The sequence below is a fragment of the Ascidiella aspersa genome, chromosome 3 (genome assembly GCF_963924565.1).
Source record: "Ascidiella aspersa chromosome 3, kaAscAspe10.2, whole genome shotgun sequence".
In the NCBI taxonomy this organism is placed as follows: Eukaryota; Metazoa; Chordata; class Ascidiacea; order Phlebobranchia; family Ascidiidae; genus Ascidiella; species Ascidiella aspersa.
Window position 1 is genome coordinate 28,142,356 of NC_139449.1, and position 15,030 is coordinate 28,157,385.

A 15,030-nucleotide genomic window follows, 5' to 3' on the forward strand; every position below is an offset into this window, starting at 1 on the left:
AGAAAAGAAATATAGCTCAACAGGTTTAATCTATGCGGCGTGTCCTGACATCGACATGCTCAAGATGTACAAATACGTGTTTGGAATGGAAGTGAACTTCATTATGTTCATTTGCAACCCAGGAATGTTTATCAAGGGCGCTGAAAAAATCTATTGCGAAAATGGAACCTGGTCTGACGAACCCCCAGTTTGTCAGAGTAAGCAAATTTTCCACAAGAAACAAAGAAATATATGTCTTGGCAAATAATAATTAATCACAATTGAAAATCACAGCCTTATCTTTTTTGCATAATAGAATATCAAACCAATTCGAAAGGTTGTTGTTGGCTTGTACCTTTACGCTACCGATTTGCACGTACGTTTAATAGTGTTATTATATAGGGTATTCACCGACGAAGGTCTATTTAAATGTGTCAGGGTAAGGCCAATGTTATAGCAACAAAAATGGGAATAGATTAGCTCACTAGAGGTTTGGTAATTTAATTGTAGCTGTGTAATAAAATCATAAGAGTAACAACAAGGGGTGAAATAATTTTCTTATCGGAACAATGTAACATTTTATTACCGGAAAGCATAACATCTTCAGAAACAACAACATCACAAAGTTACGTCCTAACTGGGAGTCTAAAACAAGTAACCATAAAAAAACCTGAGGTTATCGTTCGAGGTGGTGCACAAGTATGCAACTGAAAACCTAATTTAAATGCATTCAATCAGATGGTGGACAGGGATGGATTTTTCACCGATACGACGAATCTAAAGTATTTTTTTTTACCAGTACGCCGTTCCAAACCGTTTCACCACTGGTAATAATATCCCCTGAAACAACAACGTGAATAAAATTACCCGGTGGACTAGACAGCAAATAATGGACGTGTCCCAAAACTATACCCATCCATACTGAGTTTAAATTCGAGTCCTTTAATTGTCGTTTTCCTGAACGCATGGAGTTCGGTGTGCCACACCATAAATGCCCCGCTCAACGGAAAACTCCGCTTCAGCACTTTCGATAAGGGCGGAAACATTCAGGTTTCAATTTTGTGTGAGAAGGGTTACGTACTGGAGGAGGCGTACGATGCGGTCATCCGATGTGACCGCAAAACCGGAAGGTGGTCCAACATTATTCCGCAATGCAAACGTGGGTAATTCGTAGTGTTACGGTATTGCCTTGACTTAAATCCACTTAAGTCACTGTTCTCAAATAAAAATGACTTGGGTTGAAATGAAGTGTTTTTATAAAGCAATTTTTATGCAATTTGGTTATTTTTCATTTATTTGTACATAAAACAATTTACTTATGATGCGTTGATATTATTTTTTACGTGATTTATTACTCATAATCGGTCGAGTTTTCTAGTTTAAAAGTTTAACTTATTTCGTGATAGCGATCATGACGGAAACAGATGTTAAATGTTAAGTCCACGTTAAAATGTAAGGAAGTTGATCAATGCAACCGTTGACTTTCGTCCGTAAAATGTGCAAAACATTTCAAATACTGGACAAGGGATTGGAAAGTTAAGATAAAAGATGGGTGTTTAAGTAATCGCTTAAGAGTTGAAATATCTAATAGAACATTCACATTTAGTTGTGTATGCTTGGGGTTTTAATTCGCTGGTTGCCAAAAAACTGAACAAGATTGTGTTTGTTCATTTGTTTTTGCTTAATTTATCGTTCATTTGTAAGCATTTCTAGGCATTTTACGCAGATGAAAGTGATTGCCTTCCGTTAACGGCCCCTGCTCATTGAAGCATGGCGGAGTTTCAAGACGCCATGACCGGTTACACTGGCGTGCAATTTGTTTGCGATCCTGGCTACGAAATTAACGGCGAATCCAAACTGTATACTGCAACGGTTCGGGCTCGTGGAACTACGAACCACCCACCTGCGAAGATACGATTGCCATTCCCGATCAACCTTGTTAGAGGCAAATTTTAACAGTCGAAAAGGCCGACCTGGGCAAACTGCGGTTTGCCAAGCAATATAATCCACCCCGAAGTTCAATTTCAATAAAATATTTTAGGCACAAATAAGCGTTATTTTTTTATGTCTTGATTTCAGATTTTTATATTAAATACATTAGTGTTTATGGCATACTCACTTATTTCTACTCCTACCAGCTTATCAAAACAAGGATATATCAATATTATTTTAAAGGGAATCACACGTGGCATTATATGTATTGCAGGTAACCTACTTTGACACGGCCCGTCAAAACATTTTCTGTTTCCTGTACGGCCGCAGTCAAAAATCTATTCTGATGGCAAAGAGAATGCTGTTTAACCGCATTAAGAACACGTTGCAACAATTACATTAATTGTAACGTAAACTTTTCTGCCGGCAGAAATTCGCAGCTGCCCGTGGAAATTCGCAGCTGCCCAAGGAAAATGGCTGGAGGCCTTTCCGATCTGCAACAGTAAGTTTTGTTATTTTTTTTCGTTGTAAAATTATATACTGAAGCAGGCTTGCTGAGTCAATTCAGCTGGAACATGAAGTCTGGCTCCGGTCAAGAAAAGAAAGTGTCACGAGTCTGACGTCGACCACATATAGCCCTGAGGTTGGAAAGCTACCAATTTTCTTTGAACAATATCCCCCATATATGGCCACACTCATTGTATTTTGTTATAATTTATATATATGATGTAATTTAGTTATAAAAATAGAAACAATTCATCACAATGTTTGAAAAAATTCTAAAAAAGTATCTATTGGTTAAAAAACCTTAGCCGCTTACTTTCAATTTTTTGTTAAAGGGTGGTCCTCTGCACAGTATACATTCGTTTATACAGATAAGTTTAGATGTTGAACTGCGACGAGAAATTCGACGCGATTGCAAAATATTTCTTCTCCAATCGTTTTTCTTTCGTTTCAGAGGACAAAGGTTGTAGCCGACCTCCGACGGCACGCGGGTTCACGATCAACCCGGACCAGCCAACTTATACAAGGATCAGTCCATCGTCGATTTTTGGTGCGTTAAGGGTCACATGTCGGGCGACAGGACGAGGTATTGCGAAAACGGAAAGTGGATCGGGAAGGAAGCGATTTGCCAAGGTATAAAGCGCTTTTTGGTAAGTCTGACGAGTCTTCCAGCTAACTCCAATCAGCCTTACGGTAACGTGGACTTTAAGCCAACGTGGTATAGTTGATTTAGAAATGCGTCATGCTTACTGACGACCTAATAACTTTTATGCTGCTGACAGAGGTTGGCTGTGAAATGCTGAAGCCGCCAGCCAATGGCAGCCTTATAACAATAACAGCAGGCTACGAGGTTCCTGCTGGCAGCGTTGTCAGCTTTATCTGTAATGGTAATCTGACAATATTCGGGAAGGGCCTTCAGTTTGAAATACGACAACAATGCATGTTAAACTAAACGAAAACTGGTTAAGATTTTGCGACTGGAATAAAATCGTACACTAAAGCTATAAACATATAAAATTACCAGTCTTTGTTCTAAAATTTACGTTTATAACTATATGGGAAATTAACATTATTTCAGATTTAACACGAATTAGGTTCTGGCTAGGACATAAGTAGCCTACATTGTAAATCGTTAATGAAAGCCTTATTACTCAAATTATAACTTTTATGGGTATGCTTGGCCATTAGTAACATACTTAAAATTGTTAGCTTAGAGTTGATCAAGCTACAAAAATATGGGTAAAAATAGCAGCAAAAAAGGATAGTCGCTCTCACTACAACAACTTTATAGTTATAAACTAAGTGAAAACAACTTTATAGTCGTTATAGACGGGCAATTAAACGATAGAATAAAGCCAAAGGGCGTTCTTTAAATAGCAGACGATTTGAACAGCTATAGGAGTAGGCAGCGTGTGTTTACTTTTATTAGTTAATGTCTTGAAGTTTCTGAATGCATAACTAAAATACGTTTGCCCATATATATTCCAAGTTTATGGTGACAAAGATTGTGCACTGACAGCGTCAGACAAATTCTTTTTTTCAGAAAACCAGCAATTGGGTCTTTACTGACATCAAGCGGACAATTAACCTAAAACAAAAGAAGTGTCGCTTTAAATTAGATTGTTTTCAGAATATTAAAAGAGGCCTGTTTTCCATGGTATTGAGCTGTAACTTTTTAAATTGCTGTTTTCTGAAACATAGCTAAGAAGAAACAAAGCATTACAACGTTAACCATCCATTCAATGCGTGTATTAGTTCGATGGCGGATCGAACCCACCACCATAATATCGGACGAATACCGATTGTACAACTTGTTATCGGATTATAGCTGCAATCCGATATCATCAGACATTCCCAGCTAAACTATCGTATATAGTTTATATTTTATATATGGAATGTCAGGGAATATGTTGTTTTCGCTTCATTTGGGAAAGACTGATTTAATAACATTGTCGAACTTAGCGGAGCTTTGCATCACTCTGAAAATTGTTGCTATTAAAGGGCCAATACAATGCTAACATAAACATGAGCTAAAATGCATTTTATAGACATTTTCGTTTTGACTTAACCACTTAACAAACACAGATGAACGCCTAATAAATAAAAATCTATTACCTAGAAGAGTGTTATACAAAAGTAAGGCAAGACATAAAACTGAACGGTTCATCGTTTAAAATTAAATTTGTTTGAATGTTACTGGACCATTTTTTATCATCATCCTTCAATTCCGTAATTAAAAGCTGATATAGTTCACAAAACGATTAACGGCAATGTACAAGTTAGTTTGTTTATTCAAACAAATTTGTCAATTAGTAATGTGTTAAAAAAGTTTTAGTCCTTCGCAGTGGCGCATATGGAATACGTATTACTCGAGAATTTTTGTTTGCTAATTTTTAGGTTTTTCTTACCGCATTCAATGGAAAGGGAAAGCACATTGTTTTGTTTTGTAAAAAAAGCGTTGTACTGTACTGTAAGTTTAATGTAACTGTCTTGAACTTAGCGTCGCTCAGAATTAGATCATCCAAATGGCTTGCAACAATTCTGGAAAGCCCGCGCAAGAAACACGTCATACAGTTACAGATAAATTGTAAGATATAGCCAAAGGGCGTTTATTCTTTATTCTTAGATTAGAAAATTTCCCGATTTGGTTGCAGAATTAACAAAACGCGCCTGCTTGAATCAACAGAAGTCAAACGGCAAAACAGCTTCGCGTATGTTGCCAAGTTTATGTATGTTGTAACGGTTTGTTACTTCGATTAGTGCACGGATTAAGTGTAGTCTACCAAACTATGCAGTTCGCCCAAAATAACAAATCTATTTATTTTTAATTAAATACAAAAAAACATTCGTGCGATTTGCAGTTGGATATACGCTTAAACGTACAATAAAATGCATATTACGAAAGGAGAAACTATATTAGAACATGAAAAAGAAATCCTCTTTCTAAAAAAGTGTGACCAATTAGCAGTAAGAGCAAAATTTAACAGATTTTTGCTGTTACTGATTAAGAATTAAGGTCGACATTTATCTTGCAAGGGTCAAAGTGATTTATTTTATTCACATATTAGGTTTTTTGTTTAATCAAGGTTTCTAAAAGAACTACAGTAATACCATTCTGATAATTTCATCTGCCTGTTCAAAGATGTCGGTGATGTACAATATTGTTGTGTTGCTTTCCGTACCGTGCATTGGTAAGTGACTTAACTTAAGACCCAACAGTCGCAATTTTACGAACAATAAAATATAGTGCAATTTATGACCATATGTCCAAGACTGCAATTATCTTTTACGTATAATTCGCACCCGCAAGTGTTACTTCAATTTACCAAAGCTCTTTATACTTAACGGCCTGTAGGACGTCAAGCGCTACACGAAGTGTCTTAAACTGTATTAAATATGCACGAATTGTAAAGCTATCAACGTCCAAAAAGGGGATAGAACGTGAAATTACAATAGTTTCGAATGTTTCCCTAGCTTCTTCCTAACCTGATTGTCCTCATTTTCCTCTTAGTTTCACTTTCAACCAAAACGAGGGTGTCAGTGCCGAATGTAACTAATAGTTAGGTGACAACCGAAACGTTAGGCCAGTATTTCTTAAACTGGTGAATGGTTAACCCCAGGGTAAACAAAATTTTTGCAGGGGTGAACCAATCAAAAGGGGTGAATAAGGGTGACCCGTCAGAAATGTATGATGGCTCTGCAGTATATCGACTACTAAACTGGTGTTTTTTGGTATTTTTTTGCTTATTGTAATAGTGAAGTTGGTTTGCACTGAGTGTTAAAGTACAAAAAATTGGTGACTGTGTTTTGTGCTTTTGTAGCTTTATATTTCTGGACTCGAGAAATTGTATATTTTCAATGGTAAAACTAAGCTTGAGTTGATCTTAACAAAAATCGAAACAACCTAAATATTTTGTGCTGTTAGACGAGATAGTTTTATCATACCATTAGACAAGGGTGAATGAAATCTGGAGATCGATGCTAGGGTTGAACAAGATTAAAAGTTTAAGAAGCACTGCGTTAGGCCATATACATATATTTAACTATGGCGAAATGCATATTTATAATAAAAGCTTTAGACCTTTCCGACTGATTGTTGTTCGAAGCGGTTATTATGGTATAATAATTTTTTTGCAATTTTATCGTCGGCATTATGTATTTTGTTGAAGGGCAAGATTCTGTTGTGGAAACACAAACTTTTTTATCCGTGCAACACAAGTTATTGATGACCGCATGCACATTACTTTGTTGGAAGTTGATCAAGCCTACACTTATTCAGTGCATAGCCTATATGGCAACCAAAGCAGCAATCAATGATCTGTTGTTGTTTTTTTCTGCAGTCCTGTCATCTCAACCTTGTCCGGACATAGAGAACTTCAAAAACGGGTCGATGTATAAAGTGGTGGACGACATGGGCTTAAAACGCATTCGATTCAGCTGCAACACTGGTTTATACATCAGGGGCGCGGAAGAAATATTTTGCGAAAACGGAGCTTGGTCCCAAGCAATTCCGATTTGCCAAAGTAAGCCTTCGAGGCAGGAGATTGCAAACGCTAAGTGCCCGAACAGTGGTGCAGTAATAATATGCAATCCAGCAGATTTGGATCATTTGTACAGTATTAATTACCGTTTTTAATGTAATTGTAATGTAATTGACACATTTTTATTCTGTATATCTGATTGTAATTTGCTAAAATTTTAGCTCGATACTTTCAAATTGAGAAAATTGAAGTTTCAATGCCGAAAATTGTAATTGATGTATAACAGTTTTTATGTAATTGTAATTGTAATTCAACTGAATTTATGCAATTGATCCAACTCTGGTTTATAGTCTATCTATACTCTATACCATTTTTGCTTAGTCTTTGTATAATTTCGGGGTCCCATTTGTTTACATCAGTATTCTTACAACTTTGTTTCAGGTAAGAAGCAATGTAACGTCATATCACCTCCCAACGACGGTAGCTACCGATTCAGCAACATAGACAAAGAAGGAAACCTCCAAGTGACGATCACATGCGACAAAGGCTACGTACTGGATGAGGGATACGACGCTGTCATCCGATGCGACCAAGAAACCGCAAAGTGGTCAAACATTGTTCCAGAGTGCAAACGTAAGTGCGAGGTTACGTCTGTGTTATTAGTTCACTGTTTAAGAAAAACAAATTTTGTAAAAACGCGAGAATTGATAAATATCCCCACCAACCAAACTGTATTTTAAAGATTCAACCAAACGCTTCGTTAAACTATTTTAAGAGCTCGGTTAATTTCGACGATCAATACTTCATGAAATAAATTAAAATATTTTGGAAAAAAAATATTTTAGAAAAAATCACATTATTTCCTGTAACTTGATTAAATAGCTTTGTGTTACAATTGTGAGGTTGCATTTTATATTTGTCACATACCATTAGGTGCTTTTTATTTTTTTACAGTTGAAACCGATTGCCATCCTTTGACGGCCCCTGCCAATGGCGGATTGAAGGTGATAGAAGATAACATCATCGGTTACACTGGCCTAGAATTTTTTTGCAATCCTGGCTACGAAATTAATGGCGAATCCAAACTGTACTGTAACGGTTCGGGCTCGTGGAACTACGAACCACCCACCTGCGAAGGTACGATTGAAATTCACGCGTCTTGGGCTTAAATGGAAAACTGTCGTTGCGTAAAAACTGAGTTTAAATGCAACATCATTTTAATACATACCTAAGCGTCACCTTTGATACACAACTAAATCTATGGAAAACGGGGAAAGAATCGCGGAAAATGTCCATGTTTAACGTTAAAGGAAAAGTTTAACAGAACCGAAAGGAAAGTTTAAAAGAACTAAAAGGTGTCGCGTATTGAAAGGTGAGGTAAGACCTTATTTAGAATGTTGTTGTACTAATTTTAGAAACAATTGCGTGTCCGCCAGTGAAGCAACCAATCTACGGTCAACTCAAGATGCTGGGCGACGACCGAGTCATTTTCTACTGTGATGCCGGCTACATCATGAAGGGCGTTTCCTACAACCAATGCAGCAAAGGAAAATGGCTTGAAGCCTTCCCAACCTGCAGCAGTAAGATTCATTTCGAACGTTGAATACATCTACTAACTATTTAAAATAGACACGTATCCTATATACTGATTATATGTTTCCAAAACTCTCCATTATATTTTCCGAAAACTCCCCAAATTACCTCAATTCTTTATTCACTTTTGAGCAGATGTGTCAGGTCTGTGAAAGTATTCACAATTAAGCCACTCGCCATTCCGCGACAACATTTAACATCCTGTATTTATTTCATGCTAAAAATTACGATAATAACGATTTGATCGTATTACCTTTTATAGGCTCTAACTGCGTTCAACTGAAATCAAAAAGTAACAGCAATTACGCTATATAGTCGGGCGTTCACCTTATATTCTCTACACTTATTTTTCTAGAAACTGGCGGCTGTCTCATGCCCGTGCTGAACAAGGGAGTCAAAGTGAACCCAAAATATGACTCCTACAGCGAGAGGTCAATCATTAGCTTGTCGTGCAACCGAAGATGGCGTATGATAGGAAGCGGAAAAATGTCTTGCAAAAATGGAAAGTGGGTCGGGATGAAGCCAGTGTGCATAGGTAAAGGGTTGCAATTTCATGTAGAGTTGGCAGGTTTTCTGCATTGCTTGACATGAATATAAAAAATCAAATACGAAATTAAGAAACACAATACACAGGTTTTGGTAGTATTTTCAAAAAATAAAACCTCGAACATTCGGTAATGTCTGGTTTCAATTTCTTTATCTTGTGACGACAATTTGAGCCAATATTGGTGAAAAATGTGAGTCGACCGGATCGAACGCTGATTGTTATATTTTTAATGAGATGCTGTATATCCGAAATAAGTGCTCTAACCTATGTGGAGAAAGCGATTGTCCCCGATCACCAAAGCAGTGTATAAACGTTTTTCAGAGCCCACTTGCAGAATGCTGCAGCCGCCGGCAAACGGGAGTCTCATAACGATGTTTGATGCCAATTTTCTATCCGTCGGAACCACTCTGAACTTTACCTGCAATGCGAACTTGACCATGTTCGGAAAGGATCACTGCACTTGCACGCCAGGCTACAGCTATTATCCCCGATGGTCCTGTCGCGGGCCTGTTTGTGAGCGTAAGGAAACACCGAATCGTTGACGCGCGCTACGTTGTCCGCTGTCATTGTGTTTTGGATTTATGACAACTTAAATTATATTTTAAACCGTCCTTATTACAGTTTTAATTGGAAGATTTATATTGGGAATAAAACAAAAGGTTATGTCTGTGAACCGTTATAGAGACGAGTCTATACTTACTTGTGCACAAAAAAGGGAATGGCTGTTTCCAAAAATGTTTGGTTTCATGGCAGGTGTTAAAGTAGAATAAGTTTCTTACCGGAACGATGAAAATAATCATAAGACAAGCAAACCTCAAAACCTAGTTTTTGCGATCATAAATGTGGAACTAAAACGTGCAAAAATAGTTTTTGGCATGGCCTTGTGAAAAAGAGACATATTGTTTCCTGGTTGGCCTAGTTATTTTATCGGTACGCAGTTCCGGTGGCAGAAATTATTTCACTGGGCGCCATTTAGACCTTTCCGGTTTACTTTCACCACTGTTCCAAGGACAATCGAAAAATGTTTTTCAACTGTATTTCGTCCAAACAGATAACACTGTTTCAATCAACCAGCTATTTTCGTTTAAAGCTTGGATCATTTTTTTCAAAAGCAAGTTACGGCCGTGTGCGAGCTCTTCTTAGCGTGGGGTTAAAAAATTGCACATCTCAATCAAAGTCCGCATATTGCCATAGGAAACATCTCTTGCCCAAATATCACCGAGTTCGCCAACGGGAGAGTGGCGCAACCCTTCTGGTCGCGAGAAAAAGTGCCACACGTTTACTCGGTGCTCTTCTTCTATTGCAACATCGGATTCGAGTTCAGTGACAAATACTATCAGGTTCGGGCGCAGGCGGAGTGCGAGCCAGGTGGACGGTGGAGCACCTTACCGAAACCTTGCGTGGGTAAGAACTAGATGTGTTGTACGTTTTGTTCAAATGTATTGAAATTTAAGGGCAAGGTGGGCTAATGCCGTTTATATTTATGATACGCACCAAATGGTATTGGTTTTTACATTCGGACAACTTATCTTCAATGATATCAATAAAACATTTTTTTCGACACTGTAGCAGTCAGTAGACTGATGGAATGTTTTATAGTTTGAAGGGAGTCGAACTTATATGGGTTAGCGTAACCACTGATTTGCCGACTGAGTTACCGATAGGCCTAGTTGACAATTTAGTATTTTAGACCTCTACAGATACGGTACCCCATATTTTGTGCAAAAATATTTGCGATTTAATCCGATAACGAATGACGTCATTACTATGCTCATTGAAGCAAAATATTTGTAATTGAAATTCTCAAAGGGAATTTTTCTTTCTGGGATTAGGCAAACATTTGCTTTTGCGGTATTGATTTATTTTCTTCCTGTTGGTAGCCTATGTACATTTTGATTTAAGGTAGAATTCGCTTGGTTACTAATGTCTTTTATATGATACGCACCAAATGGTATTGAATTTTAAATTCTGACAATTTAGTTTTATTGATTTCAATATAAGTTCTTTTCCGACACTGCAGATGTATAGTCATAAAAAATACTGATGTAACGTTTTCTTTAAACTTAAGAAAGAGTCGAACTAATATGCATTAACGCGACCACCACTTTGCCGACTAGTAACCGATAGGCCTCCTTGAAATTTAGTCCTATTCAGATACCCCATAATTTGTGCATTTTGTGCAATCGAATACCAAATGTGGTCATTACATTTCTCATTAAAGCAACATATGTGCTTAAATGAAACATTTAAACGGAATATTTTGGGGGGTGTGTTATTGATATAATTTCCTCAAGTTCGTATAGCCTACTGTACGTTTTGAAGTAAAATTCGCTTATCGCAAATCATGGCTGAAAATCCTTTATTATTTCGGTATCGGATCGGCATCGATACCACCCTGCTATCGAAACGAGTACCAATACTACCACTTGCCCTCATGTAGCGGATCCGATATTATCGGACATTGCAAGTAACTGTAACCACAGTAATATATAGTTTTCTGTCGCGTCATCGACTTTAATACCAAGCACAAATACTAACCGCAGTACACCTACAAAAAGCTCATCAATTTGCCAGGTTTTTACGTCTGGTGACGCATGATGGCCTAAATTCATAAGGATACTGTACATGTACTTTGGGCAAACATTTGATTTTCTCGTTTTAGCCGCACTTGCAAAAAATTCTTGAAGTTGCTTTTCTTGCGATTAAAAGTTTCTCTTTTTATGTATAGAGCAACCGAAATGTCCTGAACTGTCGTTGGAAAACGGCGTCGTAACTTTGAAAACAGGGCGACGCTCAGCTTCAGCTACCTTCCTTTGTAACGCTGGATATACAATGGTCGGTCAGGCGGCCAGCTATTTCTGCAGTTGGGACGGAACAAAATTGTATTGGCGAGGCAACATGCCGTTGTGCTATTTGGACACAGGTTTGTTTAATATAGGAAATAGGGAAAGAGCTGCATCCCTTAATTTACGGTACACAACATAAGCCAATGATTGTCAGTGTTTTTTTTATCCGACTCGTTTATGGTTTAATGACGTAGTATGTAGGCCTATTTTTATCAGATTAATATCAATTAATAATCTAGTTAAAGCCTATATTCTAAATACAAAACCTAATTATAAGTATACACTTAATAAAGCTTTCAATTCCACATTTTTCAAAGCGATATCAAAACCAACCGCCATGCATCCACATATTTAAAACCTATATTAGTTAAAGCTATATATTGATCAGCCCACACTCTGCAAAAAATGTCTTCCATTCGTGTAATACCTCATAATGAAAATCCTATTCAGCCTGTAGCCTACGTTGGCCCGCGATTTGCAAATTTTCGAGACCTATTCATTTCAAGATATGCCAACTACATGTTTATCCCAGACATTTACCCGAAGCCTAGCTGCGGCGGCGGATTCCAGTGGACAAAGTTCTTCGACCGTGACAATCCTTCAGGCTACTGCGACTGCGAAACATTTTCCGACCTTCGAAAAGAAAACGGAGGACAAATCTGCCACAACCCAGTCAATGTGGAGGCCAGACTGACGGGAACCAAGTTCGACTACAGGCTGGCCCGCCAGAACGTCACGATTGACACCGGCAAGGAAAAGGGCTTAATTTGCTGGAATAGAGCGAATGACCAAGCGTGCCAAGACTACATGATCAGGTTTTGCTGTGGTAAGTGCGTAGGTCACATTTCTATCACAAACCAACGCCAAGAAATTTTAACTAGGATTCGAATAAAATATGGCTTTAACGCCTTAAGGCAAATTTATAAACCGTATACTTTTAGTCAGCAAAAAGGAAGTTTCTTATCTTTATGATAAAAAGCAGCTCTATTTAATGTAAAAAGTATGACATTTGAAAGGAAATTTAAAAACAATTGATTTCGCAAATGGACACTCAAAATCGGTTGTTGTCACGCTCGCCATCACTTGACGATGTTTAAAGACTAAAATCTCGTAGGCTATACTTGTTGGTTGTTTGTTATAACGCAATTTGCAATTTCCTTGTATTGAACGTTTATTTATAAACTCGTTACTGAGTTGCCAGACTAAAAAAACAGTCCTGTAAGTCATAGCAAGTTGACGCAACGCATTCTTTTGTAGATATTGACGAATGTCGCACCAGCAACAATTGTCACCAGCAAGCAACATGTAGAAACACTAATGGGAGTTATACTTGCACGTGCAATGCAGGATACGAGGGAAACGGAATCAGCTGCACAGGTAGAAAAGAAAACTAAACGTGAAACAAAATTTTTGGGGTAAAAACATAATGTTGGGTGACAAATGCTGGTTCCCAACGTGGGCGGTACCGCCATTAATATGCTCATTGAAGCAAAATATGTGTAATTAAAACACTTAAAGGGAATTTTTCTTTCTGGGTATTAGGCAAATTTTTCTTTTGCGTTATTGATTTATTTTTAAATAGGCTACTACCAATTGGCATCGGGTATCGGGTGGAATCCGATATTATCGGACATCTGAAGTAACTATAAACACACTCATATACAAGCACCATTTTTGTCGCTTCATCTACTTTAATACAAAGCACAATTAGTGACACCAGTACCACACAAAAACACGCTTATCACATTTGCCAGTTTTTACGTCTGGTGATGCTGGATGGCCTAAATTCATAAGGATATTGTATATATTTATTTCGGTTGAATATTTCATTATGTCGTTTTAGCCGCACTTGCAAAAAATCCTTGACGCTGCTTTTCTTTCGATTAAAGGTATCTTTTTTATGTATAGAGAAACCGAAATGTCCCGAATTGTCGTTGGAAAATGGCGTCGTAACTTTGAAAAAGGGTAAAGGCTGGGCTTCAGCTACCTTCCTTTGCAACACTGGATACACTATGGTCGGTCAGGCGTCCAACTATTTCTGCAGTTGGCACGAAGCGAAACTGTCTTGGAGAGGCAACATGCCGTTGTGCTATTTAGACACAGGTTTGGCTAATATAGGAAATAGGGAAAGAGCGACATCCCTTTATTTACGGTACACAACATAAGTCATACTTGGCATATGGCAGTGTTGTAATGACTTAAGTAAATGACATGAATTAAATGTACTTAAGTCATTGTTTTTAAATGACTTGACTTGATTTAAGTCTTTTGGATAAATGACTTGGGTTAAAATGAACTGTTTTCATTAGGCAATTTTATTTAAAGTTTTGCACATAAAACAATTTGCTTCCAATATGTTACGTTTTGTCTTATCGAATTAAGATATTTTACAAATGACTTGACCGGAACTTAGGCTAAGTCACGTTTCAAATTTGCTTATTTACAACTCTGAGGCTTGGGCACATTTAACAAAGTTTTATTGAAACTGTAAAAAGGGTTGCTTCGAAAAACGTCGACAGACATTTTTGAACCGACTCGTTTGTGGTTTTATGGCGTGTATTGTCATTAGATGACCAATAATCTGGTTAGTATATTATAAATACAAAACCTATATGTATAAGACTTAAAAAAACTTTCTAATTTCATGTTTTACAAAGCAACATCAAAACCAATCGCGATGTGTTTAAACTCTAAATCTTTAAAACCTACACTAGTTAAAGCTATTGATCACTCCACGCTCTGCAAAAAAATGTCTTCCATTCGTGTAAAACCTCATAAAGCAAATCCTATTCCGCCTGTAGCCTACAACTTTTGAGATATGCCGACTACATGTTTATCCCAGACATTTACCCGAAACCGAGCTGCGGCGCCGGATTTCAATGGACTAAGTTCTTCGACCGAGACGATCCTTCAGGCTACTGCGATTGCGAAATATTTTCCGACCTTCGAAAAGAAAACGGAGGGCAAATCTGCCACAACCCAGTCAATGTGGAGGCCAGACTGACGGGCACCAAGTTCGACTACAGGCTGGCCCGCCAGAACGTCACGATTGACACTGGCAAGGAAAAGGGCTTAATTTGCTGGAATAGAGCGAATGACGGATGGCCTTAGTGGCAACAGGGAACGTGGTGTTATTTTGCACAACGCC

The 15,030-nt window shown here is 37.8% G+C and overlaps 1 protein-coding gene across 1 annotated transcript; it reads left to right on the forward strand.

Annotated features, from left to right (window-relative positions):
• Nucleotides 1-5,483: 5,483 nt before the first annotated feature.
• Nucleotides 5,484-14,993, forward strand: LOC146161332 (P-selectin-like). The gene is made up of 13 exons (XM_083385132.1): nt 5,484-5,606; nt 6,756-6,938; nt 7,338-7,529; nt 7,851-8,033; nt 8,312-8,476; nt 8,845-9,024; nt 9,358-9,555; nt 10,231-10,440; nt 11,765-11,959; nt 12,415-12,708; nt 13,140-13,259; nt 13,791-13,985; nt 14,725-14,993. The coding sequence occupies exons 1-13, from the start codon at nt 5,558-5,560 to the stop codon at nt 14,991-14,993; spliced, it is 2,433 nt and encodes an 810-aa protein (XP_083241258.1). The 5' UTR covers nt 5,484-5,557.
• Nucleotides 14,994-15,030: the final 37 nt, after the last annotated feature.

Coding starts and splice junctions, on each gene's coding strand:
- LOC146161332 (XM_083385132.1), top strand. CDS start 5,558: ATGTCGGTGATGTACAATATTGTTGTGTTGCTTTCCGTACCGTGCATT. Junction 5,607..6,755: donor GCTTTCCGTACCGTGCATTG/GTAAGTGACTTA, acceptor TTTTTTCTGCAG/TCCTGTCATCTCAACCTTGT. Junction 9,556..10,230: donor TCGCGGGCCTGTTTGTGAGC/GTAAGGAAACAC, acceptor ATATTGCCATAG/GAAACATCTCTTGCCCAAAT.